The 26,608-nt window shown below is 52.8% G+C and overlaps 2 protein-coding genes across 2 annotated transcripts in view; one reads left to right on the top strand and one right to left on the bottom strand.

Moving 5' to 3' along the window:
* Positions 1-26,608, bottom strand: part of LOC136787245 (ceramide synthase-like) — a 573,680-nt gene that overhangs the window by 193,212 nt on the left and 353,860 nt on the right. The window lies entirely within an intron of this gene.
* On the top strand, positions 21,322-22,134 carry LOC136787085 (olfactory receptor 14C36-like). The gene has a single exon (XM_066984211.1). The coding sequence runs from the start codon at positions 21,322-21,324 to the stop codon at positions 22,132-22,134; it is 813 nt and encodes a 270-aa protein (XP_066840312.1).

Here is a 26,608-nt window from a genome sequence, read left to right as displayed (position 1 = left end):
AAAGGACTGGACCAAGAGCTCCCTTTATGGCCTCACCTGTCTAATCAGACAACAACTGGTCTCGGACTCCTCTTCATGGGACTAGGCACCCTGCAGTGGGGTGGATTGATGATGGCAGCCTGGAGAGGAATCTGGAGGTGCCAGGAGAGATCAGGGGAACCCTGGGACAATGTGCTCATTGGGTAGTGATTAAAACCTCATAAAATTAGTGACCATCCAAAGAAGATTTTGGCAAAGGAAAAGGCCAATCAGAGAACTCTGTGGGCTAAGGAGGGCTCTGCAATGCCAGGGGAGGTGGTGAAGAGCCAGCAAGCGAAGGCCCATGAAACTGCATTGTAATTGAGGAGACCTTCTTTAAAGCCTCGTAGGCCAGGTCTGGTGCAGGACTTGTCCAGCACCCTGAGCAGCACGGGCAGGGGAGGGTCCCCACAGGGTCTCAGGGCACAACAGCCCCTGGCTCTGCACAGCAGCACCACCAGTTCGGGGCCCTGCCGGGAGCACAGCAGGGAAGCAGCAATGGCCGGCCAGGCCAGCATGGACACACTGCCCTGGGCAAGGCTCTCTGGGAGCAGGGATGGCCCTGGGAAAGAGCAGGGCAGCATTTCTGGGCCTGCACAGATGGGTAAAGGAGGAAGAGTAATCTCTTTGTGTAGGCACCTGCTCGGGGCAGGCTGCTCTGTGCCTGGGCCAGGCCTCTTGTGCTGGCCTGGGGGGCAGGGCTGGCCCTGCGGGGCACAGGCACTCTGTGCTGGGGATCTCCCAGGCAAGAGACCAGGGCTCCTGCAGCTTCACCGACCTCCATTTCCTTGCACCATGGCCAGCCTCCTCCTTGCTCACCCCAGACAGCAACATGCACGAGCTGCCTCCTTCCTCCTCCTCTAGAGGGCAGAGGGGAGGGAACACCATAAATAAGTAAAACTCACAGATTGAGAGAAAGACACATAAGGATAGGAAAGGAAAAGAAAAAAGAAAGAAATGAAAATCAAACGCCAAACATAATGAACATTTTGTAACTCATCAGTTCCCACTAGCAGACCGTTGTGCAGGCAGTCTCTGAGAAACTGCCACCTTGTCTTGGAAAGATGATCCCAACATGTATTGCTGAGCACTATGTTATGTGCCATGGATCATCCATTGGGTCAGGCTGGGTCAGCTGTCACAGGGGGTTCCCCTCCCAGCCTTTTGCCCACCCACAACCAACTCGCTGGTAGGGCAGAGTGAGAAGCAGAGAAGGCCTTGGTGCTGTTCAAGCACTGCTCAGGAACAGCGACCACAGCCGTGGGTGACCAACACTGCTCTGGTCACATCAAAAACACAGCACGACAGGGGCTGCTCTGCAGAGAGTAACTCCGTCCCAGCCAGAGCCAGTGCAGGGCCCCATGCTGGACAAGAAAGCTCGCTCTGAGCTCTGGAAGGAGCCAGGAAGGTGCTAATAAGCACCAGGACAATTGAGGAAGCCCAAAGGCCCTTCTGAAGGGAAGGGTCACTGAGTGCCACCTGAGAGGCAGTGCTGGGCAGCGGGGAGGGCCAGGAGAAAGACTTGTGAGAAGGCTGTGAGAAACAAGGAAATCCAGGGCTTTAGCAGATCCTTAAAGTCCTGCCTGAGTCCCCAAATGGAAAGCAATGTATGTCTGTGGGTGGACAAGGAGGAAGTGATGAGTCCCGGATCTGGGGCAGGGCTGAAGGTCCCTGCGTGAAGCTGGGCTGATGGAGAAGTGTCCACCTTGCATGTGTGCCTCAGCCTGGGAGAAGGTGCCTGCCTGCGGTGCGGGATGGCTGGGCTGTGCTCAGCCATGCCCCAGGAGCTGACCTTGCTCTCTTCCTCCCCGCCACTCCCCACACGGGGCAGGCCCTCAGGAAACACCCCTGAGCCTGAAGACGCACCAACCTGCTGCAGTGAAGTGCCACTACTGCAGGGGAAGAGGGGAGGGTTGGTGACACACGGGACCTGTGGGCAAGAGTGGTGTGTGCAGAGCATGCATGGACATCTGCGGGGGCAGCATGTGCGTGGGAGATAGCAGTGCATGGAGCCCACAGAGCGTGTTCCATGTGGACTGACCAGAGCTCAAGTACTCAACCTGGTGTGAGCAGGCTGAGGAGAGCTCTGCAGCCCCAGGGCATGCAGCAGCCCCAGCACAGGAGTCTGGTGATTTGTTGCAGCCCTGGGGCAATGGCAGTGACCCTACGAGCTGGGTCTGCCTCCCAGCCTACCCAGCATGGCCCTGCAGAGTGCACCCATGCCCCAGGTACCACAGCCCCCTCGCTCTGCTGAGCAGCTCTGGTTGTTCTGTCAGAGGTTTCAGCTTTTGCCTAAAGTCATCCTCCAGGTCTGCTTTCAGTTTTCTCCACAGAGGTGGCCACTGCCACAAAGATGCATGGAGGGAGCTAAAGCCTGCATGAGGGCCTGTGAAATGTTACCCTGGATCCATAGGAGTCACTCTGGAACCAAATCTTTTACATAGGATGTACACTTTTGTGGTGGTGCAGAGCTGATGGGCATATTGTGCAGGATGCTTCTACGGAACTTTGTGCCCTTTTCCCTCCTGACTGCAACGCCACTTCTGTCTCAAGAATGGTGTAGCCGACAGGTGAGACAGATACTCTGATATCATGAGAGCCCTCAAAAAGCTGATCCCAATAAGATCAATATGAGGATGACAGGAGAAGCCTGGCCAACAGAGAAATGAGATTTGGGGAAGGGAAGAGGAGCTTGGAAAGCAGAAATGAATGATTTTGTAGAGGTAAGAGGTTTCACGTAATGTTGATGATGCTTTAAAACTGAGTTAAAACAGTCATGTAAAGCCCTTATCTTATTTTAACCAGTAACCCTAACCCCTAAGCCTAAATGTTATTCCAACACCTTGACAGGAATCCACTACTGTAATGCCTGACCTCAAAGTATCCCTTGAAGCAAAACTCGGCCCATAGCCCCTTTTTCTTACTCTCTTGCTCACCCTAATCCCTGCCCTTTACACTAGCATTAAAATGCTCTATTTAACCCTAGCCGACTTCTTGGCAGACCTAAACAAAACCCTAAACCACAAAGCTTGTCCGTACCCCAGCCACAGACCTGACACCCTATGCAGAACACCAAATCCTCCCACTAAATTTTTGCTTAATTTCTAAGCCAGAAAGGTGAGCCCTAGTTCAAGGCCAGTTGGCAGGTGATTTTGGCCAACCTGATCTAATGGAAATAGTCCCTGTCCATGGAAGAAGGTTAGACTAGATGATCTTTAAGGTCACTTCCAACCCAAATTGGAAGTGACCAGTTCTATGAGTCTATGACAGAAAAAAGGTAGTGCATTGACTGCAAGGTCACTCCTGCCCTAGCACCTCACAGGACTGGCATGGAGCTGTCTCCTGTGTGTCAGAGAGGCTGGGAGTCCAGCAGCAGTGCCATGGGCTCAAAGGATCACAACCAGCTCACTTCCACCTGGCCAACATTGTGGCTTTTCAGTACTTAAAGGGGACTTATAAAAACAAGGGAGATCAACTCTTTGTTCAATCAGATAATGACAGGACAAGGGGAAATAGTTTTAAACTAAAGGAAGGTAGGTTTTAGATTAGAGGTTAGGAGGAAATTTTTCACTCAGAAAGTGGTGATGCCCTGCAACAGGTTGTCCAGAGAGGTTGTGGATGCCCGATCCCTGGAGGTGTTCAAGAGCAGGTTAGATGAGGCCCTGAGAAACCAGGGTTGCTGGGTGGCATGTCTGCCTGTGGCAGTGGGGTTGGAATTAGATATTCTTTAAGGCCCCTTCAAACCCAAGCCATTCTATGATTCTATGATAGATGGTCAGATTCTGGGCCAAAAAGGGGGTGCTTTGTAGGAATGGTATTATGAGGTCAGTGGTGCCTCAGAAATTCATAATCCGTTCCTAAGGGAATGTCTGTAAAACAGGTTGTGACTTGAGCTCTTTCTGAAGTAGCCAACAGCTTATCCCTTGACTCCTATCTGTGCCTTTAGGCTCATATCAGAGAGTGTTCTTGATAGGCCTGCAGAAGGCAACTGCTTTGCACATAGTTTGTGAGATCCACTATTCCTAAGTATCTGGTAGTCACCATAGAGGAAGAGGTCTTGGACAGGGGTTGTCATGTCAGAGGTGTCAGCTTTTGCCTAAAGTCATCCTTCAGGGCTGCTTTTTGTTTTCTACACAGAGGGGGCTACTGCCTCCGAGACACCTGGGGGAAACTGAGGCATGCATGAGGGCCTGCGAAAAGTTACCCTGGATCTATAGGGGCCATTCTGGAACCCAATCCTGTAGGCAGGAAGTGCATTTTGTGGTGGTGCAGAGCTGCTGCACACAGCTGCTCCCAATAAGATGACTAATAAGCTGATCCCAATAAGATGACTGATATGGGGAGGTCAGGAAAAGCCTGGACAGGAGCAGTGTGAGATTTGGGAGAGGGAAGAGGCGCGTGGCCAGCAGAAATTAAAGATTCTGTAGAGGTAAGAGGGTTCAGGTAATGTTGATTCTGCTGTAACAATGGCTTAAAACAGTCATGTGAGGCCCTCACACTATTGCAACCAGTCTCCTTAACCCCTAAACCTAAGTGCTACTCCACACCCTGACAGGAATCCACTACTCTATTGCCTGACCTTAAAGCATCCATTGAAGAGAAAAGTCAGCCCATAGCCCCTTTTTCTTATTCTGTTGCTCACCATAATCCTCGCCCTTAATACTAGCATTAAAATGCTCTAGTTAACCCTAGACAACTTCCTGACACACATAAAACAAAACAAAACAAAACAAAAAAACAAAACCACAGAGCTTGCCCATACCCTAACCAGAGACCTGACACCACAAGCAGAACACCAAACACTCCCAATAAATATTTCCTTAATCTCTAAACCAGCAAGGTGAGCCCTAGTCCCTAATTCCCTGCATGAACACCTAACATGCAAAGTCCCCGTTCCTGTGCATTAACCTCCTCATCTGCAGCCCCTCTCCTAAACCTTTACTTGAGGCACTTGGCCCTTTGGGGCAGGGCAGGCATTGTGAGGAGGCTGTGCACTCACATGGCATTCCAAGATGAATGTGAGGGGCCATGGATCTGATCAGCTCGTCAAACACAAGGAGGAGATGGGTGGGAATGCTCTGATGAGCTCAGCTCTGCCTCAGGATCCCCTGCCCCAGCAGGAGGAATGTGACTGGGGCAGTGACTGTGAGGTCACTTCTGTCTCTGCAGATGATAGGGCAGCAGCAGGAACGTGTCACGGAAAGGGACTGTGAGGTCACTTCTGTCTGAAGGAGCTGACAGGTCACCCTTGGCTCCTCCCTGGGACCTGCACTTTTTGGCTGACATCTGCCAGTGGTCCTGGAAGGCCAGCAGAAGGCACCTGGTTGGCATGCTGACTGTGGGATCCCCTCTGCCTACATACCCAGGAGGACCCAGGCAGAAAGAAGACCCGCATATGGGTTGTCCTGCCCCTTCTGCTTGAGTCCATGACTGGACAGCAGGCGGCACAAGGCTTGGGTGCGTCTCGCCAAGAAGCTGCAAGGCCAGCAGCAGGCCCATGGCTTGGAAGATGCTGGTGAGGTGACTCGTGTCTGGTTGGCTGACAGGCCGCAAGGAGCCTGATGGGTTGGGATGCCTACTTCAGGAGTGGTTTCCACCCTTATGGAGCTTTCTTTGGTATTGGGAAAGAGCAGGAGAGAAAAAACTGCCACAAAGTGTATCTTGGAAGGGTGGCACTGGCCATGAGGAGGAAGAAATATCCCTCAAAGAGTCATGCTGTGGTGCCAGAGGTCACCCCAAGAGTGTTGTGGTCAGACCCTGGCTTTGTGTTTCAAGGAACAGCTGGTGAGGGTTGACAAGACATTGGTGAAATGATGGAAATGCTGGGATGAGATCAAGGTGGTGAACAGAGATGGGTGTCTGCAGGCTTCAAGGAAATAGGACAAAGTGTGGCACAGCACAGGAAAGCCTGCGGAGGAGAAGGTAGGGGGTGCTGGCAAGAAGGGAAGGCCCCAACAGCCCTGACATTTTTGTCCCTTTGGCTAGAGTTTATGAGGAGACACGTTATATTCATTGCAAGCTAACCTCATTGCTTCCTTGCAACCCTATGCAGAGGTGGAGAGGTGTCATACCACTGTTCTCGTGGGATCGCACTGCCCACCACATCCCACAGACCCTAGGAAGAGCCCTGAGCAAGACGTGGGGGTTCAGGATCTCCCCTCCTAGTGGCTGGGGTCAGGCCTTGGCCCTTCTGCTTCACTAAAACCTGGACTTTTCTCAGCACAGTGCCTTTGCCTACCTGTAATCATGGCCTCCAATTATCTGCCCTAACAAGTCCCTGGGGAGGCTTTGTTAGTAACAGCCCTCAGTGGGGCCCATTAATACTCCAAGTCAATTCAACTGTTCCTTCTGACTTTACTTTCTTAAGCAATTGCATCATTCTCCTCTCAGTACCTGTGCTTCATAGACTCAGCGCCAAAATACACCATGGAACTCATTAAAATGCAGAAACTCCTAAGGAGCCATATCTCTCCCAAAGTTTTCTTCAAGACTTGTAGAGCTAATTGGAGAGCTTTCATGGTGTAGTTAAGGAGGAAGATTTCAAAGAGCATCTAATAAAAATCCTTTCTCATTTTAAAGGATGGATTTTGCTGCATTTCAGTTTGGAGCATCATTCTCCTATTGATATTGACCCAGGGTAACTTTGGAGGCATGCATAGGGTGGAAAAGCAGAGAGGTCTGACTGCATGGACAACCTTATTCCTCACCACCCCAGCCCTGCCATTTCTCTCATTGGCGCTTGCATCACTTGTCCTTACACCAGATTTCTGCACTGTAGTCTGCAGCTGGATGTTACTGCTCCTTTACACCAGCTCCTTATAGAGCTGTCTGCACTCAGGCACAGAAGGGTTTTTCCTGTTTCCAAACAAACAACAGGAAAACATGCTGCAATTTTCTAAAAAGCAAAGAAAGCTCCTCATCTTGTATGCCTCCATTGAGGTATACCTTCCCAAAAGGATGACAGCACAATAAGTGTTTTATACTGAGAGATAGGGAATTATAAGTATTAAGATAAGTATTAATCCATATGATATGAATTCAGTGATAAACGATGATGAGTTTCCTTAGGACACAATTAGACAGACTGCTGATAGATGAGCAAGCTTGAACTCCCTGAAGCTCAAAGCAGCAGCTGGGTCGGGTGAGAGCGGTCTGAATGATCAAAGAATAAGGGGAGGGCAAAGCAGCAGAACCATGAGAAGTGCATAGGTCCAGACAGGCAGCTGGACAGGGGACATCCAACATGGACTGGTTAATCAAGACAGATGCAAGTACCTGGAAGATGAGGGAGCACACCATAACAGACAAAGCAACGACGATGCAAGTACAGAACATCAGTATTTGTTTTCCTGTGACGAATACAGATCTTTAAAATTCACAGTCCTTCATGATACACTGTGTGACATTTTAGGGAAGGGATTGAATCATTTGAGGTTATAAATAGTTGCTTTATTAGTTAAGTACTGAACAAATTACTGGGTATTCAGGCAGAGCTTTACTATCTGACCATAAGCAACCAGCGCCAAGATCTTCAGAGTAGTTTATTCGCATTTGAAATATTTCCTTGAAGTCACATTTCATGGTTATGCCTTCAATAAAATCATTAGGCCTCCAGAGGCTCTGGTGCATTTAAAGTAATTCCCTGGAATGGAAGCTGTGTGAAAGGACCTGCAGGAGACCAGAGCCCATTGGTGGATCAGGTGGAGACAGACGGAGTTCCCAGGGCACATCCACTGCCAGCAGTGGTCTTTGACCCTGAAACTGCAGCCCAACCCAGCACATGAAACCCCTTCAAAGACAAACCCCTTCTTCAGTGGGTTCTTGGGGCTGATCTGAAGTTGAAATGGCAACTGGGATCCCAAGATACTCTCCCTTGTTCCTAGTATACACCTAAACATCCATTTACCATCCTGGGTCAACTGTGAAAAACTCAGGCTGAAAGACTCAAGAGCAGGACATTTCAAATGGCTGAGGCAGAACCCATCAGTTTGCCCCACTTTGGGAAATCCTCCCTTTCAAACTGAGAATATGAAAGTGAAAAATGTGAAATGACCTGTCAGGTCAATGCACAGAGTAAGGGAAAGTCATACGTATTGTGCTGCTTTGGCAGAAGGCAAAAAGCACTGCATTGTGCCTAAGACCAATCAAGGACCTAATCCAGTTCATCTAAGATAAAGCAGAGTGAAGGACGTTATGTCCTAACACGAAGAAGGATGTAAATCACTGGTGAAGGGACTGTCTTTCTATGCCACCACCAATATACAGAAGCACTACACTACCTAAAGGTAACACATCCCACTCTGGCTCTGTCATCCTGTAGGGCAGGGGAGACGGAGCTGACAGCCAAGGGACACATTCGGATGTGGAAGTTGGGGCCCAGCAGAGACAAGGTCAGGAAGTTTCCTGGCAATGTCCCTGACCTGGACCCCAGGTAGGCAGCAGACTTCCCTACGGGTAGGGTCCGGCGGACATATGGGGCCCTCTGTTCCCCTTAGAAGGCTTTGTCCTCTCCCTGTGCACCACATGGAAGCATCTGGCCCTGGACACTCCATGACCACCTTGCCGGTCCTGGCGGGCTGCAGTGAGAGGATGAATGCCCTGGGCCCCCCTTCCTGCTCTTCCCAGGCCAGCTAGGGACCAGAGGGGCCTCCTCTCCCCTGTCCCTGCAGCTCTGGGCTCCCTTCACGCAGCCCTGGCTCTGCAGCACCAAGCACTGCTGGGAGCCCTCCCCTGCATGCTCCCACCGCTCCCTGACGCTGCTGTTGCCCTCTGCCGCGCACTGCCCAGCCCAGCCCAGCCCCTGCCCACCTCTCCCCACCTCGCTGCCCTCTCCGCAGCCCAGCCCAGCCCAGCCCAGTCCAGTCCTGCAGCCCAGGCTGGGCTGGCCTCATGGCAGTGCCCACTGCATGCTGCTGCAGGGCTCTGGGCATGGCCACCACAGCCCCAGCCCCTCGCAAGGCACCGCAGCTGCTGGGACAAAGGCGGCCTCTTTGGTTGGGCTCTCCAGCAGCCCCTGGGCTGGGGTCAGCCACGGCTCAGGAAATGGTGGTACGTGAAGCTGCAGGAGCCGTGGTCTCTTGCCTGGGAGATCCCCAGCACAGAGCGCCTGTGCCCCACAGGGCCAGCCCCGCTCCCCAAGCCAGTACAGGAGACCTGGTTCAGCACCAGGCAGTGCTTGGCAGGACCATGGGGTGTCTCTAAGGGCACAAAGGGCAGGCGAGTGCAGTACCAGAGGTGGCCCACAAGATTTCAAATACTGCCTCTTCTATTATTCTTCAGTCTTATGTGCCTTCGCCTACTCGCTCTTCACCACCTCTCCTGGCATTGCAGAGCCCTCCTTAGACTAAGGAGTCCTCAGATTCGCCTTTTCCTTTACCAGACTCTTCTTTGGATGGTCATTCATTTTATAAGGTTCTAATCACTACCCACTGAGCACATTGTCCCTGCAGATCCCCTGACATCTCCTGGCAGATCCAGATTCCTCTCCAGGCTGGCATTGACCATCATACCCAAAGCAGGTGCACATTCCCATACAGATGAGTCCAAGGCCTGTTGTCTTCTGATTTGATAAGTGCTGTCATAAAGGGAGATCCTGGACCAGCCCTGGTCTCCTCACAGACCACCCTGTGAACCTAATGAACCTAAGGACAGGAAGCCTGTGTCCTTCACTCCATGAAGAACCCCAGAAAACAAAAGAGCAGGGAGCAACCCCTTGGCTGTATTCCTGACAACAGCTTTGGAAGAGGAAACCAGGCTTCAGAGTTTGCCCTGAGCAGCCTTTTTTGTTTCTGTGGTGGTATCAGGGAAGTCAGATGTGACCCAGGGCTGCACATTGCCTGCTGCTGCCTGCAGCCACATGGACACCTCTGCAGAGACAGCAAGAGGGTAATCAAAGCACACAAGACCTCAGGGCTTACCCAAATACAAGAACAGAAGAAAACAATGAGGAAGCAAAAAGAAAGCAGCAGTGGAAAGGCCACATCCTGCTGCTGGCCATGACCATGGCTCCAGGGAAGCAGCAGCCCTGACCTGAAGGCAGCAGAGAGGCAGAGCCCAGCGGGCAGTGAGGGGCAGTCCCGAGGGCCACCGGGGCTGCTCCTCCATGTGGCAGCTGGGCTTTAGGCCCTGAGCCCCTCCTGCGTGCTGGGGCTGCTCCCCCAGCACTAGAAAAGGTGTGAACAGATTGGACCTTAGACCAGTAAGGTTCTGATGGCATCTTTATTGTTTTTATCTGCACAGGAAGCCCGGTTGTATAGGTACAGAAGATGATTAGTTTAGAATAAATTAATGAATTTACAGGCAGAACACTAAGAAAAGCAGGATTAAAGTCAAAATCATTCATTTGAGAAATTAATTAAAAAAAAAAAAGAAAAACATTGACAAAACATTTTCTGAGATATTGTGGGAATCCTTTAAGGAATATATGGACATTACTCATATGGAAAATTTTCAGAGAGTTTCCTCACTGTATCCTTCAGCTTCTGGTTCCTCATGCTGTAGATGAGGGGGTTCACTGCTGGGGGCACCGCCGAGTACAGAAATGACACCACCAGGTCCAAGGATTGGGAGGAGATGCTGGTGGGCTTTAGGTGGGCAAACATGATTGTGCTGAGAAAGAGGGAGACCACGTCCAGGTGAGGGAGGCACGTGGAAAAGGCTTTGTGCCGGCCATGTTCAGAGGGCATCCTCAGCACAGCCCTGAAGATCTGCACATATGACAACAAAATGAAAACAAAATGACAAAAGAATACACAAAGGCTAAAACCAATAACCGCACGTTCCCTGTGGTAGTCTGAGTCTGAGCAGGAAAGCTTGAGAATCTGGGGGATTTCACAGAAGAACTGATCCACAGCATTGTCTTGGCAGAGGGGCAGGGAAAATGTACTGGCTGTGTGCAGCAGAGCATAGAGAACCCCACTGCCCCAGGCAGCTGCTGCCATCTGGGCACAAGCTCTGCTGCCCAGGAGGCTCCCGTAGTGCAGGGGCTTGCAGATGGCAACGTAGCGGTCATAGGCCATGACAGTGAGAACAGAAAACTCTGCTAAAAACAAACAGAAAAAGAAAAAGACCTGTGCAGCACATCCTGCATAGGAGATGGCCCTGGTGTCCCAGAGGGAATTGGCCATGGCTTTGGGGAGGGTGGTGGAGATGCAGCCCAGGTCGAGGAGGGCGAGGTTGAGGAGGAAGAAGTACATGGGGGTGTGGAGGCGGTGGTTGCAGGCTACGGTGGTGAGGATGAGGCCGTTGCCCAGGAGGGCAGCCAGGTAGATGCCCAGGAAGAGCGCGAAGTGCAGGAGCTGCAGCTCCCGCGTGTCTGCGAATGCCAGGAGGAGGAACTCTGTGATGGAGCTGCTGTTGGACGTTTGATTCCTCTGGGCATGGAGACCTGTCTGAGTAAGAAAATACAGCAAAATGTCAGGCTAAACTGTGTGAGCAAAATGTACTCCATTTCTTCTTAAACCTCAAAAATGATGCTTCCCTTTCAGGAAGACCTCTGCAAGTGCCTTTCTAGGGCCCTGCTTGGTGGTGCCAGAGAGTGCTACTGGGAGCAGGTGACTATGGAAACCCTTTGAATTTCTGCTGCACTCTAGGTGAAATCTTGTGGGTCCTGCAAGGCAACAACTCTGTCCTTTAGATCAGAGCGAGGGAAGTAATCTGGGTATGGAGAGCTGTCTGAGGAGGAAAAAACAGGAAAACATTAGGACAGAAGTCTGTGATGAAACCTACTCCATTTCTTGTAGAAACCTCCCCGACTGCCTCTGCCCTTCCAGGAAGGCCTTTGCAGGTCCCTTTCATGAGCTGTGATTGGTGCTGATTGAAGGTCAGATTGAAGGACCACCAGGATCAGAGGTGCTCTGGAGGAGGGAGTCCTGCCCTACGGAGTTAGGTAGATGAAACATGGGCTTTTCTCAGATAGAATACAGTTGAGCTATGAAAGAATTTTTCAGCATGACTGTCCCTCAGGGCAGAGTGGGGGCAGCTGGTGTATCCATCAGTCTTGGTCTCAGCTGCTCTGTACAGGCACCTCCAGAGGATGGTCACATTCAGCTGTTTCCCTGAAAATAACCTGGATACTGCTGAGAGCAGAGAAATCCAGGTTCAAAGGGCAGATCTCCAAACACTTCACCCATTTCGTCATACCTGAGGAAGATCTCAGCTCTCTGCTCTTCACCACAGACACAGAGGGATCACAGCAGCTGCCCACGTACAGCCATGCAGCAGCATTTCTATGGCCTTAGGACTGATGTCTCTTCTCCATGGAGCTGCTAGATAACACAGAGCTGCTAGGGCAGAGCTGTACCCTTGAGCATGGCAGCCTGCAGCCCAGCAGAAGCCCCATGTAAAGAGTCAAATATCCTTAGGTGTGGTGTCCTGAAGGGTGAGTTCCTTCCTTCCCCAACACACCTTAGAGGCCCAAAAGTTAGGAGGGAACATGGATGCTTTTTGTTCATGCACATACCTGAGCGATAAGAACAACATTGTCACTGTTTGAGCTGCGTATGAATTATGATCCCTAATGCAGCTGGAACAGTGACGAGGTTGTTCCTATCAGTCACAAACACATGCTTTCTCAGCAGCAGCTTCATTCTCCTCTCTGTCCGGAGCTCTGGTTTGTGCTGGCTGAGCACCGTTTGGAGCAGCGGCCTCTGCCCATGAGCTCTCAAGGACTCTGCCCTGCTGTGCAGCAGTGTGTTCCTGGGAAAGGAACTGAACGTTCTGGGAAAGGAACGTTCTGAAACACATACTTTTGTTCAGATGTAGAGCATCTATAATAAAGAAAGGCTGTTCAACAGCCTCCAGCAGGATAACCCCAGGGACACTGCTGGATCACCTTTAACCGGAGTGACCTGAACAGAACCAGCTCATTTCCCGGCACTAGGCACTGCAGTGCCCTGAGCCATTTTGGCTAGAACAGCTTGGGCACTTTGCTCCCAGTGACACATCTCCGGAGCAGGACTCACTGTTCTGGTGTTTGAGCTCTGGCTTTAATCCCGCTGCCCAGAGAGTCTGAGGAGAATAATAAGGGCAGGATGAATGGGAGGGGAAACAAAGAAATGTCCCAGTGCTTCTGCTGAGGAAAGCAAGAATGAGAGTGAGAGGTGAGCACTGGGAGTGTCCTCTTGTTCTGAAGGCTGGGCAGCCAAGAGGCTAACAGTTAGAGACCCCATGATTGTGGGGGCAGAGGCTTTGCTGGATGGGAGAGCATACAACACGGCTGCTCAGGGGAAGGCGTCTCGTCTGCAGTGCAGGGATGGCATGGAGTGGAGTACAGAACTGCCGCCGCCAGGTTCGGGTTTGGGGAGGATGCCACATGTTGTCATGGAGCTTTCTATGGCCAGAAGGGCAGGAAAGGGACTTGCTGTGATCCTTATAACCTCCTAGTGATGCTTCAGGAGCCTCAGGCTCTTCTTGGAAATAAGAGCCTCTATTTCTATTCTGGCTGAGACAAGGAAGAAAAAAATGAAAGCAGAGACTCAGGAAAGCAGAGATTCAAGGAGCTAACCCCTGCCTTTTGTCTTCTCTTGGAAAGTCTCCTTGGATACATCCTGCTTGCGCTATGGAGCAGGCTGCCCTAGGCAGCAGCCTCCCACCAGCAGCAGGACCCTGACCTGCCGGGGGGCTCCTTCCACCCGCAGCTTCTCCCCGCAGCGCCCTGGGCAGCTCCCCGGGCAGGCTGAGTGCTGAGCCTGGCAGGCGGCAGAGGCCCTGCCCCGGCACACAGCCCCTGGGGCACAGCAGGGACCCTGCTCTGCACCACAGCCCTGGGCACCCCTGCCTGCACGCGCGCCTTCTCCTTCCTCCAGGAGCTGCGGCTGCATTGCCCTCCAGCCAGAGACTTACCGGGGTCAGGGCTGGCAAGTGTTCTCTCCCAGCGAGCTCTGTGCATCCTGCCACTTCTGCCTGCCTTTACCAGGGATGAAATCACTGGTAGTTTGCAAACTATATCCTTATATTCTGTGGGACAGTAGGGCCTACATTGAAGAATTCTTGGTTGTGACCAGGAGGTGCTGGTTCATTATGATCCCAGGAGAAAGGCACTCTAGGTCTTGTGCAGGGACAGTTGGCATGTTACCCACCCCCTTGCACTGCATTGCCTGTGGCCCCACAAGTCAGATGGGCGATGGAACACCTCATTGCTGTGCCGACACATCTGTGGCAGGATGTTCAGGGTCATTTTTGGAACTGCACCTGAAACCCCCATCCCTAAAGAGCCTAAACACAACAGCAGGAGCAGCATGAATGGGTGGAGAAATGTGGGGAAATATCACGGTGCTCACTCTGAGGAAGACAAAGAGGCAGAGAACCCCCCCCGAGAGCCTCACCCAGCTGTGCACAGCCCCCAGGGATGGGCACTGCTGGGCAGTCACTGGCATCCCCTCTGTCATGCAAGAGGAAAGGGGAGCATGTCCGCAGAGATGCCCCTCTCTTCTTCTGGGGCTCTGGTTGCAGACATGGCAGCTAATGGCCGGGACACCATGATCAGCTCCACATGATCCAGCAGGGTTCGCTTGCAGCATAGTCCAGCTGACACAGGACCACGTGTATCTCTGTGCAGTACAGTCAGGGACGGTAGTCCTGCCTTCAGCATGCCACAGGTCTCCTGAAATGAGAGACTTGGTCAGGTTGTAAGAGAGAGCCCAGATTCATGCAGAAGAGGAGTTCAGGCACAGTGAGGGGCTGCTGCATCCCAGGTGCCTTCGCTCCTATCTTTTGAAAAAAGCCCAGGCCAAGGAGAAGCTGAAAACCCCACCTTCCTGGAAGGGCTCCAAACAAGAGGCATATTTTTGCAGGAACACAGTGGTGACTCCTCCAGCACTCCACTTCCTATATTCCATGGCCTTTGCCACCATTTGGAGATTTCCCTCATCTGTTCCTGATCCTGAAAAGAACTGGGCAGAAGGGAGGTGACAGTTTCTCAGGACAAGAAGGGAAATCTCTCGTCTCTCTCCCAAGCTGTGCCGTCTCCATGCTGATGACCTCATAGGCCTTCAAATGACATGTGCTGATGTCACAGGGGGATGCACTGCATCACCAGGATATCGTCACTGGACCAGCGGCAGTGCCAGCACTTCCCTGCAAGGCCTGGTCCCTGCTGGGAACTGCTTGGGTGCTCCCCACCGCTGTCCTTCTGTGGCCAGGAGTGGGGGCAGCAGGCAGCAAGGTTGCACTGGGCGACCCTCGCTGACGGGCGGAGGAGCAGGGGCACCTCACAGAGGAGTTGTGGTTGAGGAGCCAGGGCGGGCATCCCTTGTCGTGAGCTGAGGGCCAGCAGCAAGAGAGATGCAGGGCTGCTGGAGTGCGACCATCACCTCCAACCTGACTTCCATGTTCCCAGTGCTCCTGCAGCTCTCCTCCAAAGGTGAGGGTGTCAGGAGCCCCTTCCCAAGGGGTGTCCCAGGGGCTGTCAGCTGTCCCAAGCTGCAAGCCCTGGGCTGTTTTGGGGGGCTGGGCAGGACAGGTGGCTGCTGCAAGAGCCCTGCCTGAGGATTCCGATGGGCTCAGGGGATGTTGCAGCAACCACGACTCCTTGGTCCTGATGCTAGGGCTGCCCTGAGCCCCAGGGATCCACTAGGCATGGCTCAGCCTCGTCGTGATGGGGGACAATCCAGGGCCAGGTTTCCCTGGGAGCTCATGCCTCTTTGAGATCTGTCTCTGGGAGGAAAGATCTCTGGTGTCCCAGAGACTGGTGTGGCCTGCAGCTCCCACAGGCCTCTCAGGAATGTTCCAGCCATGCCTGAGTTGGAAATCAAGCCTTCCCCTTGTACTGCTCTCCTTCAGGGGAACCTCTGTTCCTTCCCTCCTGTTCCGCCAGGCTGGCAGAGCATGTCCTGGATGCTCAGATGCCATCCCTGGGTGGCCACAGTCCTGGTGCTGAACCCTTCCTATATCTCTGCTATGGTGGTTTTACCCAGCTATGGAGGTGAACTCCACAGCAACTGCTCTTTCACTTCCACACCTACAAGGAAAAGGGGGAGAAATATGATGAAAAGAGATCAAGGGTTCAGGTAGAATAGGAGGTCACCCACCAAATATCCTCATGGGCACCAGTTATCATCGGGGCAAGACAGATTTAGCATAGGCAGACTAATATAATTTACTGCCTATCACCGGTGGACTACAACTGTGAGGAACCACTAGCAAACTAAAAACACCATTCCCCCCAACCACACTCTTCTATCTCCTTCCCCTGAGTGGAACAGGGGAATGGGGATTGCAGTCAGTCCATGACACTTGTCTCCACCGCTCCTTGACAATCCATCTCTGCCCTCTCTGGGTCTCTCCTGCGGGATGCCGTCCTTCCCAAATGGATCCTGTGTGGGGCCCAAAGGGTTGAGATAATGACAGCTATGACTGGATCATGTTAAAATAAATCTGTTATAAGCATTATATCACCTTCATAGTTGCTGACCACAATGTTTATTTTGTTTTTATCTCGATGTAGTAGTTGTGTTTGGCCTCAGAATTGTGTTGGATAGCACATTACATACTGTGTGTGTTCCCTGTTGTGCTGTTTATCCTTTCTGGGGGCTGGTTTATGGTTATTAGTTTACTCTACTGCCTAACACTGCCTTATGTTATGATAAAATTGCTGGTCATGAGACTAATCTGGTAGTTGTACTCAGCATTGCTGTCACCTCCATACTTGAGGAACCATCTCCCAGAAACTATTCATAATTAACAGTCTTTACCTTTTCTCCTCGGGGAGCCAATCTGTGGGAGGAAAGGGGGGGGTCGCTTCTTCTCCTCACTTCTTCCCTCTCCCTTTCTCCTTCACCTCCCCCTTTCTCCTCCAGGCTAGTTACAATACCTCTTCAAAACTTCAAATATCCTTGGGATGTTCAAACCAGCCTGTACCTATTGTTCTATCTCCTGAATGTGTTTCATTTTTTGTTTATGATTAGGGTGAACTATTTCAGAATGCCACTCAAAGATCTGCCCTGAGGCAGGATAGCTACGAGTGGCAGGGAGTGTGGGAGGATATGGGCAGGCACCTACAACAGTGAGCACCTGCAGTGCCTTGGAACTTCACCCCTGAACAAGTGCAGAATCTTAAAAAATTGGCAGAATGCTTGAAAAAGGACTGTCATCACCCTGGCAATTCCAAAGAGACAGAAATCACGGCAATGTGCTGGGGCTTGGCCTATGCTTACTGAGTTGCAATCTACACAACTCCAATCCCTGTGACTGGGCCACAGAACCAGCCTGTGCCTGTATCAGTCATACATATACACGAGAAGAAGCAAGAGAGATAAAATCATCTTGTTTAGCAAGGAAAAAAGCTCCTGCTCATACAGGGAGGGAAGAAGAAGAAGATGAGGCAGGCTACCCTGAAGTAGGGCCATCATAGGAAAAGGTGGATGAATAATGATATCATAAAAGCAGCGATAAGCACCTGATCATTAATCCTTGGGGAGCTGCGAGATAGGCAAAAAGATTTCAGCCATCATCTAGGCCAGCACATTGTCACTTGGCTGCTCTGATACTGGGATAACAGGGCCAGGAGCCTGGAATTAGAGGGCAGGGAAGACAAGCAGCTGGGATCCCTCCCCAGGGAAGAGGGCATTGGAAAGGGGGCACAAATCCTCACTCTCTTGAGGCAACTCCTGTCAGGTGTAAAGGAAAGGTATCCCTTCAAGGAAGATGTTGCATGTCTCCCAGGTAAATGGACCACCAAGGAGAGAGGCAGCCCGTATCTGATGGAATTGGCCATGCTGGAGGTGATTTATGGTGATTTATGCACATTAAACAGTTTTCTACCTTGCCTGGTTCCCCACGGGATCTTTCTGTTGCAGGGTTGCTCAGGGTCGAAGTGCCAGTAGCTACCCAAATGGTGCACCAGTGGCAATATGGCACTATCCGAGACTCCCTGATTACCATATACATGCTGCTTCATTACTGGAGAGCCAAGGACTGATCAGCAAAACTCACTCACCCTTTAATAATCCCATAGGGTCAGTGCAAACATCTAGTGGAGAGCTGCAACTAACAGTGGAGTACTGTGTCTAGAATGAAGTCACACCAAATTCAGTAGGTCATCTATAGTCTTCTCTCCTTATAGTCTTAGCACTAAGAACAGTTAAATGATCCCTTACAGTATCTGAATGCTGCTGTCCGATCCCTTCCTGGGATCATAAGGAACCAGTACCTCCTGGCCAGAACACTCTCCCTGTACCCGTGGATGCACGCCCTAAGGTCCCATGAACTGTTAAGGGTGTAGTTTGCAAAGTAACCACTGATTTTGTCCCCACCTACCTGTTGTACCCCTGCAGAGTCCTGACTCAAGGCACAAAGGACAGGGAGACCTTGCTGGTGAGAGCTGAGGCCCTGTGGAGATGTCCGTGAAACAACAGCCATTACAGCCAAGGGTCATGTAGAAGAGAACAGAAGAGGTTTAGCTCTCCCTGTGACACACGACTCCTTTTGCTCTGCTGACAGCCTCTGCAGGCTGCCCTGCACAAAAGGAGTAGGGACAGGTTCAGTTGTCCTACATGTGGCATCTGCTGCCATTTCAGTTACCCAAAGGAATGCCTCCACCACACTCCCAGGGGATCAACCTCAAATTTCACCAGATGTTTGCATCTGAACAGCTCCTGCCTGTCCTCCATCTCCACTAAGGAGCTATTGTGGCTCAGTAATTCACATTAAGGTGCCTATGTTGTGGACACCTGAACTGAGGCCAGAGGAATCCCAGGTCCTGCGGGTCTGTGGCAGGCATGGGAGGGAGCTGAGACCCCTTCCAACCCCAGGAATAACAAGCAGCATGAGATGCCTCGACTGACTCTGCTGAATTCCTTCCTCAAGTGGGGATGAAGGAGATCAGTCCCTGACCATGACTTCATGTCCAAACTGATACTGGGAAAAGAAGATGTGATTGTTATCAAGGAGCTCACCTTCAGGTGCCCATGTGGTGTACATTAAAGGGAGGGCAGAGGAATCCCAGGTCCTGTGGGTCTGGGGCAGGCATGGGTGTGAGCTGAGCTCCCTTTTGGTCCCAGTTCTGAAATCCATCATGAGATGTCTCAACTGACTCTGCTGAATCCCTTCCCTGAACAGGGGATAAAGAAGAAGATTCCCTGACTTTGTCTGGATGCCCAAACTGATAGTGGGACAAGAAGATGTGATTGTTACACTTACTTGGCTCTCTGCAAGGAGAAATGAGCCTGCTGTCAAGAAGTGTGTGTGCCCAGGGGAGGGAGGGAAGCCCAGGGATCCCTTCAGGCTGTTTCCCAGCAGGTTCCCCTGCAGCCCCAGGGCCATGGGCAGGGAGCCTGGTGGGGGGCAGAGCAAGGGAGGCCTTGGGCTGGGCCTGTGCTGCTGAGCTGGGCCGGGCTCCTGGGCCCAAGGGGAGCTCCTGGCAAGCGGGCAGCGCTGCAGAGAGCCAGCTCTGCCCAGGAGCAGCTCCTGTGCCCAGCGCAGCAGGGCTGGGGGCACTGCCTGCAGAGACAGAGTGGGTAAAGGCAGGCAGAAGTGGCAGGATGCACAGAGCTCGCTGGGGGAGAACACTTGCCAGCCCTGACCCCGGTAAGTCTCTGGCTGGAGGGCAATGCAGCCGCAGCTCCTGGAGGAAGGAGAAGCCGCGGGTGCAGGCAGGGGTGCCCAGGGCTGTGGTGCAGAGCAGGGTCCCTGCTGTGCCCCAGGGGCTGTGTGCCGGGGCAGGGCCTCTGCCGCCTGCCAGGCTCAGCACTCAGCCTGCCCGGGGAGCTGCCCAGGGCGCTGCGGGGAGAAGCTGCGGGTGGAAGGAGCCCCCCCGGCAGGGCAGGGTCCTGCTGCTGGCGGGAGGCTGCTGCCTGGGGCAGCCTGCTCACAGATCCACAGCACAACCTTGATGTATTCAAGGGGACATTGCAAGAGAAGGGATCAGACGGGATTTCAGCTTCAGTCCCAGCTTTCCTGAGCCTGCTGAGCTTTCCATTTTGTCTTCTTTGGCTCAGCGGTAATAGCAATAGATGCCCTTATTTCCAAGAGAAGTCAGACTCTCCTAAGCCTTCACAACAAGCATTAGAAGCCCTGTACCACGTCCCTTGCCTGCCCCTCTGCCCATAAAAAGCTCCACCACCAGATGTGCAGTGCCAGCAGGGTCTGTGTGACCTGGTCTCTAGGACGTGCCCCCAGCGAGCTGCCCCTGGGCAGAGCCCTGCTGCCAGGAGGTGTCTGCAGGGCAGAGCTGAGCACCCAGCGGGTGGGATGGGGGCTGTGACCTGCAGGCAGGAGGCGTGGGGACAGAGACCCAGCTGCAGGCAGGGACAGCTGCAGGCAGCAGAGCCACAAGCAGGGAGTGAGACGGAGCTGCTCCCAGAAACTCAGTGGCAGGGGAGATTTGAGCACTTCCCTGCCATCCCTGTACTGCAGATGTCTCCCCTGGAGCCACTCCCTACTCTCTTTTTTCTCACACCATAGAATTCCAGCCCTAATGTCACTGGGGCTTTTGCTGGGCTGCAGGCTGCCTTGCACAAGGGCACAGCTCTTCCCTAGCAGCCCTGTGTTATCTAGCATCCCCATGGAGAAGAAACTTCAGTCCTAAGGCCATAGAAATGCTGGTGGATGGCTGTATGTGGGCAGCTGTTATGATCCCTCCCTGTCCCTGGAGAAGAGCAGAGAGCTGAGATCCTCCTCAGGTACGATGAGATGGGTGAGGGGCTTGGAGATCTGCACTTTGAACCTGGATTCCTCTGCTCTCAGCAGCATCCAGGTTCTTTTCAGGGGAACACCTGAGTGTGACCATCCTCCAGAGGTGCCCGCACAGGGCAGCTGAGACCAGGAGTGATGGACACACCAGTTGTCCTCACTCTGCCCTGAGGGACAGTCCCTTTGCCTCCCAGGACCCCAAGGTTTCACTAGGTGGGCAGTAAATGTGCCAAGGATTTGTGCCTTAAATGCACTCCTCAGGTGTAGGGGGACAAATATAAAGTAACAAACCAAAGCATTGTGCACAAAGCCCTGCTCTGCAGTTGGGTGAATTTTGAGAAAGTGTACTCCAAAACTCCTTGTTACGTCAAACACAGTTCATCTGAGACCACCCCATGTTCCATTTACTTCTTGCTATAGGTCAGCACTGTCTCCTGCAGAGTCTCTTGCCCGCAGTAGCACCCTCAGGCAGCACCACTTTGACATCAAGCAGAGGACCAGTCCTCCCACAAGTGAAGAGGCAGTTTTTTATAGATTAAAAAACATAAAAAAAAAAATGTAATAAAATAGGCTAGGTTTTCCTCACAGAGGTCTACCCTAACATTTTAATTCTCTTTCCTCCTTGGACGGGCCACCCTATTCAGAGCAGCAGATCCCCATTCCCAGGAGGATCAGATGTCCAACAGCAGCTCCATCACCGAGTTCCTCCTCCTGCCATTCGCAGACACACGGGAGCTGCAGCTCCTGCACTTCATGCTCTTCTTGGCCATCTACCTGGCTGCCCTCCTGGGCAACGGCCTCATCCTCACCGCCATAGCCTGCGACCACCGCCTCCACGCCCCCATGTACTTCTTCCTCCTCAACCTCGCCCTCCTCGACCTGGGATCCATCTCCACCACTCTCCCCAAAGCCATGGTCAATTCCCTCTGGGACACCAGGGCCATCTCCTATGCAGGATGTGTTGCACAGCTCTTTCTGGTTGTCTTCTTGATAGCAGCAGAGTTTTATGTTCTCACCATCATGTCCTACGACCGCTACATTGCCATCTGCAAACCCCTGCACTACGGGACCCTCCTGGGCAGCAGAGCTTGTGCCCAGATGGCAGCAGCTGCCTGGGGCAGTGGGGTTCTCTATGCTCTGCTGCACACTGCCAATACATTTTCCCTGCCCCTCTGCCAAGGCAATGCTGTGGACCAGTTCTTCTGTGAAATCCCCTTCATCCTCAAGCTCTCCTGCTCAGACTCCTACCTCAGGGAAACTGGGCTTCTCACTTTTAGTGGTTTTGTGTTTTTGGGGTGTTTTGCTTTCATTCTTTTCTCCTATGTGCGGATTTTCAGGGCTGTGCTTAGGATGCCCTCTGAGCAGGGGTGGTACAAAGCCTTCTCCACGTGCCTCCCTCACCTGGCCGTGGTCTTTCTCTTTCTCAGCACTGGCATGTGTGCCTACCTGAAGCCCCCCTCCACTCCTCTCCATCCCTGGACCTTGTGATGGCTTTCCTGTACTCGGTGATGCCCCCAGCAGTGAACCCCCTCATCTACAGCATGAGGAACCAGGAGCTCAAGAATGCCATTAGGAAAGTGATGTCATGGATGTTTGTAAGGATGTGTTGAGGAAACTGATTGTGCCTTTCCGCAGCTAGAAACTGCTTCTTTTCTTCTTCAGATGAATTACAGTTTATGTAATGACATGGCAAGCCTGTCTTAACTTCTGGAGGGATTTGTTTGGTTTTCTTTTTCCCCATGTGATAATGTTTTCCACAAAGCAATGCTGTTCTTCATCCTGTTGTACTCAAGTACCAAGATATCATAGAATCATAGAATGGCCAGGGTTGAAAAGGACCTTCAAGATCACGTAGTTTCAACCTCTCTGCTCTGGGCAGGGTTGCCAGCCACTAAAGCAGGCTGCCCAGAGCCGCATCCAGCCTGATGGATATCTTGTGTGACCCTGAGGCTTTGCATAAATGAGGAGCCAGACTCTTTGTGTATTTAAACAAAATAAATGAAGCTACAACAACTTCTTCGTCTGAGACCCACTCTCAGCTGATCAGGAAGTAATGGGAATAGCAAACCCCTTTCTGGCTGCAGCAGCTCGGGGCAGGCTGCCCTGGCCCTGGGGCAGCAGGAGCTGCCTGAGGACCCCCAGGGATGGCCCAGAGGGGCTGCGGGCCTCTGAGGATGTGCTGCAGAAGAGAGCAGGGGACACAGCAGGGGACACTGACCTCTGTACGCTTGTGCCATGGTTGTCCCATCTGTGGGGCTGAGCCCTCTGTGCCCCTGGGAGCCGCTGTGCCCGTCAGAGGGGCTGGGGCTGTGGTGGCAGTGCCCAGAGCCCTGCAGCAGCCTGTGGTGGGCACTGCCCTGGGGCTGCTGCCACTGCACTGGGATGAGGGCAAGGAGGTGGGCAGAGGGCAAGGAGTTGGGAGAGCCATGCTCCGGGTCTGTGCTGGGGGACTGGCCAGCTGTGCTGGCCTCTGTCCTGGCCCAGAGCCCTGCAGACCTGGAGCAGGGCTGTCTGCAGAGGCCCCCATGGGATGTGGCTGGGTCAGGGCAGGGGCCATGGGCTGGAAGAGGCTGCAAAGGCAGGAGGGCCATGGCGGGAAGGGACCCTGAGGGTGCCATTGGGATTGTAACAGGGGGAGCTTGACCCTGCCCTGAATGTGCACTGCCATGTGCGGTGCCTTGGCAGCACGGCTGTGGGAGCATGTGTGGGGCAGTGGGGCTCGTCCTGAGCAAGGCGGCCACGAGCCCTGCCTGCCCTCCTGCCTGCCCCGTGCCGTCAGGTGGCTGTAGCAGAGGGGACCCACAGCCAGCCCCTCGATGGGGCTCTGCCAGCCCCTCGCCCTCCCCTCTGCAGTGACGTCCTTTCTGCCCAGGGGCTCTCTGATGCGCGGGATGATGTCACAGTGCCTGCCGGCCAGCCCTTCTGAGGGCCAGTCAGGCTGCTGCAGTGGCAGTGACCTCACTCCAGCCCCCTCCCCACAGCCTGCCTCTCCCCTTCCCCTCTCCCCTCTCTGGACCCCGGGGTGTCACGCAGTCGGTGTCACGCAGCAGCTTTGCAGTGGTGGCCTCCGTGGTGGTGTTGCCAGGGAGGACATCTGCCCCTGTGCCAAAAGGACCTACTACTGCCAAGATGCATTTGGTGTTTCAAGCTGTCACTGGCAGAGGTCTTGCAAAGTCTTTCTGCAGTTGTGCCCAGGGACCTTCACTCCATGGGTCCTGGGCTGGGGTTCTCACTTCAGACGAACCTGCGTCAGTCATGGCACAAGAAAGACGCCTCTTACAGCTGTGCTCTGCATCCTCCTTCATGGTAGGGCACCACTCGGTGTCCTTCGCTCTGCTCACAGTGTTTGTCTTAGCTCAGGGATGAACCAGATTAGATCTGCTTGACTCTTCTGAGGCCCAATCCAAGACCTATTGCCTGCTGCACCTACAGCACAAGAACTATTCTACTACTACTATTTCTACTACTAACTATTTCTACTACTTCAAATCAGCCTATCCTGCAAGGGCATTTTCCTTTTTGAAGGACCCTCTTTAGGAGTTCTGCAACATACTTTTCTTCCCTAACATGTGTATTGGGCTGCATGGGTGGCCTCTGTGAGAAGGGACCAGGAGCTGCCCCAGATGTGGAATAATTGCTGGAGGTGGCTTATTGAGACTAAAGGAGCTGCCCCAGTTCAGATCAGAGCTAGTAGCTCCCTCTCAAAAAGGGATCCGCTGGCTGCAGGTCAAAGCTGAGCCAACGAGTGACACTAGTTGTGCATCTTTGATAATATTTTTTAGAAAGTATAAAAAAAAAATCTTTGTGCAGCAACAGCTGGCAGAAGAGTGAGAAAATGTGAGAGAAGCAGCCCTGCAGATGCGTGGAGGAGCCCCTGGTGGAGCAAGTGGATGTGGCCTGAAGGAGGCCACATTTCTGGTGGGAGCTGCAGCCCATGGAAAGGAGCAGTCCATTCCTGAAGGACTTTCCCCAGCTTGGTACAGATCCATACTGAAGCTCTTCTTGAAGAGCTGCTGTCTGTGGGGAGGTCATGTAGGATCAGTTTGGGAATGGCATCCCATGGGAGTGACCCCACACTGGAGAAGGGAAGAGAGTAACCTGGAAGGAGCAGCGGAGACGAAGCACCATGGACTGAAGCCCCCATTCCTTATCACCCTGCACCTCTTGCTGGGAGGAGGTAGAAGAAGTGGAGTGGTGGTAAAGTTGTTTCTAGTTGTCTTTACTTGGCACTGCTCTACACTGTTATGTGCTGGCAATAAATGACGTTAATCTTCCCCAAGTGTGTCCTGTCTGCAACAGTAGTTGTGAGCCATTTCTTGGTCCTTACCTCAGCCCATGAGTTATTTATTTGTATTTTCTCCCTGTATCCTGCTGAGGAGGGGTGTTGAGAAAGCAGCATGGTGGGCACCTGGGAGACAGCCAAGGTTAACGCACCAAACCTGGGCATTGAGTTTTGGGGTAAATTGGGGGTCCTGGCACTGTGGAAGCTTCCTGTACTATTATGCCTTTATGTGCATTCCCCTCTGCAGGACAACCAAGCCCCACTGTCCCACCTGCAGCCCCCTGGGACATCTCTGCAGTCACCACATGGGGCAGCACGCGTGCAGGGGGTAAGGAAATATTCCTCCAGCACAGCCCCCTGCCAGCCCTCACTGCCCCAGCCCCCACTGCCCTTCTGCTTTAGCAGCCTCCCCCCTTCACCCAGCCTTGTCCCAGCCCCAGCATGTCCCACACAGGGGTTCGCAGACAGCCCTGCCCTGGGGCTGGCTGGGCTCTGGGCCCGGAGAGGGACCAGGCTGGGCTGGCCGTTCCCCCGGTACAGGCCCTGAGCCCAGCAGGAGGATGGAGGTGCTCACATTTCAGCAGTTGGCCCTCCACAAACCGTGCTGGAAGGCTGGTGCTGGGAACTACTGGCATGAGGGGCTGGGGCTGGTGGTAGCTTTCTTGGGCAGTTTCTCCTTTTTTCCTGCTACAAGAAGCACAGCAAATCATGTCTGACCAATCTGGTGGCCTTCTCTAATGGAGTGATTGCATCAGCTGACAAGGAAAAGATGGCACCTACCTGGACTTCTACAAAGCCTTTGACAGAGTCCCACATGACATCCTGATCTCCAAGCTGGAGAGCGGTGGATTTGAAGGGTGGAGCATTCGGTCAATAATGAATTGGCTTGAAGGCTGTGCCCAGAATTGTTGGCTCCATGTCCAGGTGGAGGCCAGTGGCGAGTGGTGTTCCTCAAGGGTCTGTCTTGGGTCTGGTGCTGTTTAATATCAATATCAACAACACAGACAGTGGGATCGAGTGCACCCTCAGCAAGTGTGCAGATGACACTAAGCTGAGTGGTGCAGCGATACACCAGAAGGAAGGGATGCCATCCAAGGGACCTGGACAAGCTAGACAATGGAGTCAAGCTAGACATTACTGCCGTTAAAGACAACAAAAAATCCTTTTACAAATATATCAACGCGAAACGGAGGACTAAGGAGAATCTCCATCCTTTACTGGATGCGAGGGGAAACCTAGTTACTAAGGATGAGGAAAAAGCTGAGGTGCTTAATGCCGCCTTTGCCTCAGTCTTTAGCGGCAATACCGGTTGTTCTCTGGATACCCAGTGCCTTGAGCTGGTGGAAGGGGATGGGGAGCAGGATGTGGCCTTCGCTATCCATGAGGAAATGGTTGGCGACCTGCTACGGAGCTTGGATGTGCGCAAGTCGATGGGGCCGGATGGGATGCACCCGAGGGTACTGAAAGAACTGGCGGAGGAGCTGGCCGAGCCGCTTTCCATCATTTATCGGCAGTCCTGGATATCGGGGGAGGTCCCGGTTGACTGGCGGCTAGCCAATGTGACGCCCATCTATAAGAAGGGCCGCAGGGCAGACCCGGGGAACTATAGGCCTGTCAGTTTGACCTCAGTGCCAGGAAAGCTCATGGAGCAGATTATCTTGAGGGTCATCACGCGGCACT

Source organism: Anser cygnoides, chromosome 28 (assembly GCF_040182565.1).
Source record: "Anser cygnoides isolate HZ-2024a breed goose chromosome 28, Taihu_goose_T2T_genome, whole genome shotgun sequence".
In the NCBI taxonomy this organism is placed as follows: Eukaryota; Metazoa; Chordata; class Aves; order Anseriformes; family Anatidae; genus Anser; species Anser cygnoides.
Note: the sequence above shows the minus strand (reverse complement) of the source record. Positions and strands in the feature narration are given on the sequence as shown.

Coding starts and splice junctions, on each gene's coding strand:
- LOC136787085 (XM_066984211.1), top strand. CDS start 21,322: ATGTCCAACAGCAGCTCCATCACCGAGTTCCTCCTCCTGCCATTCGCA.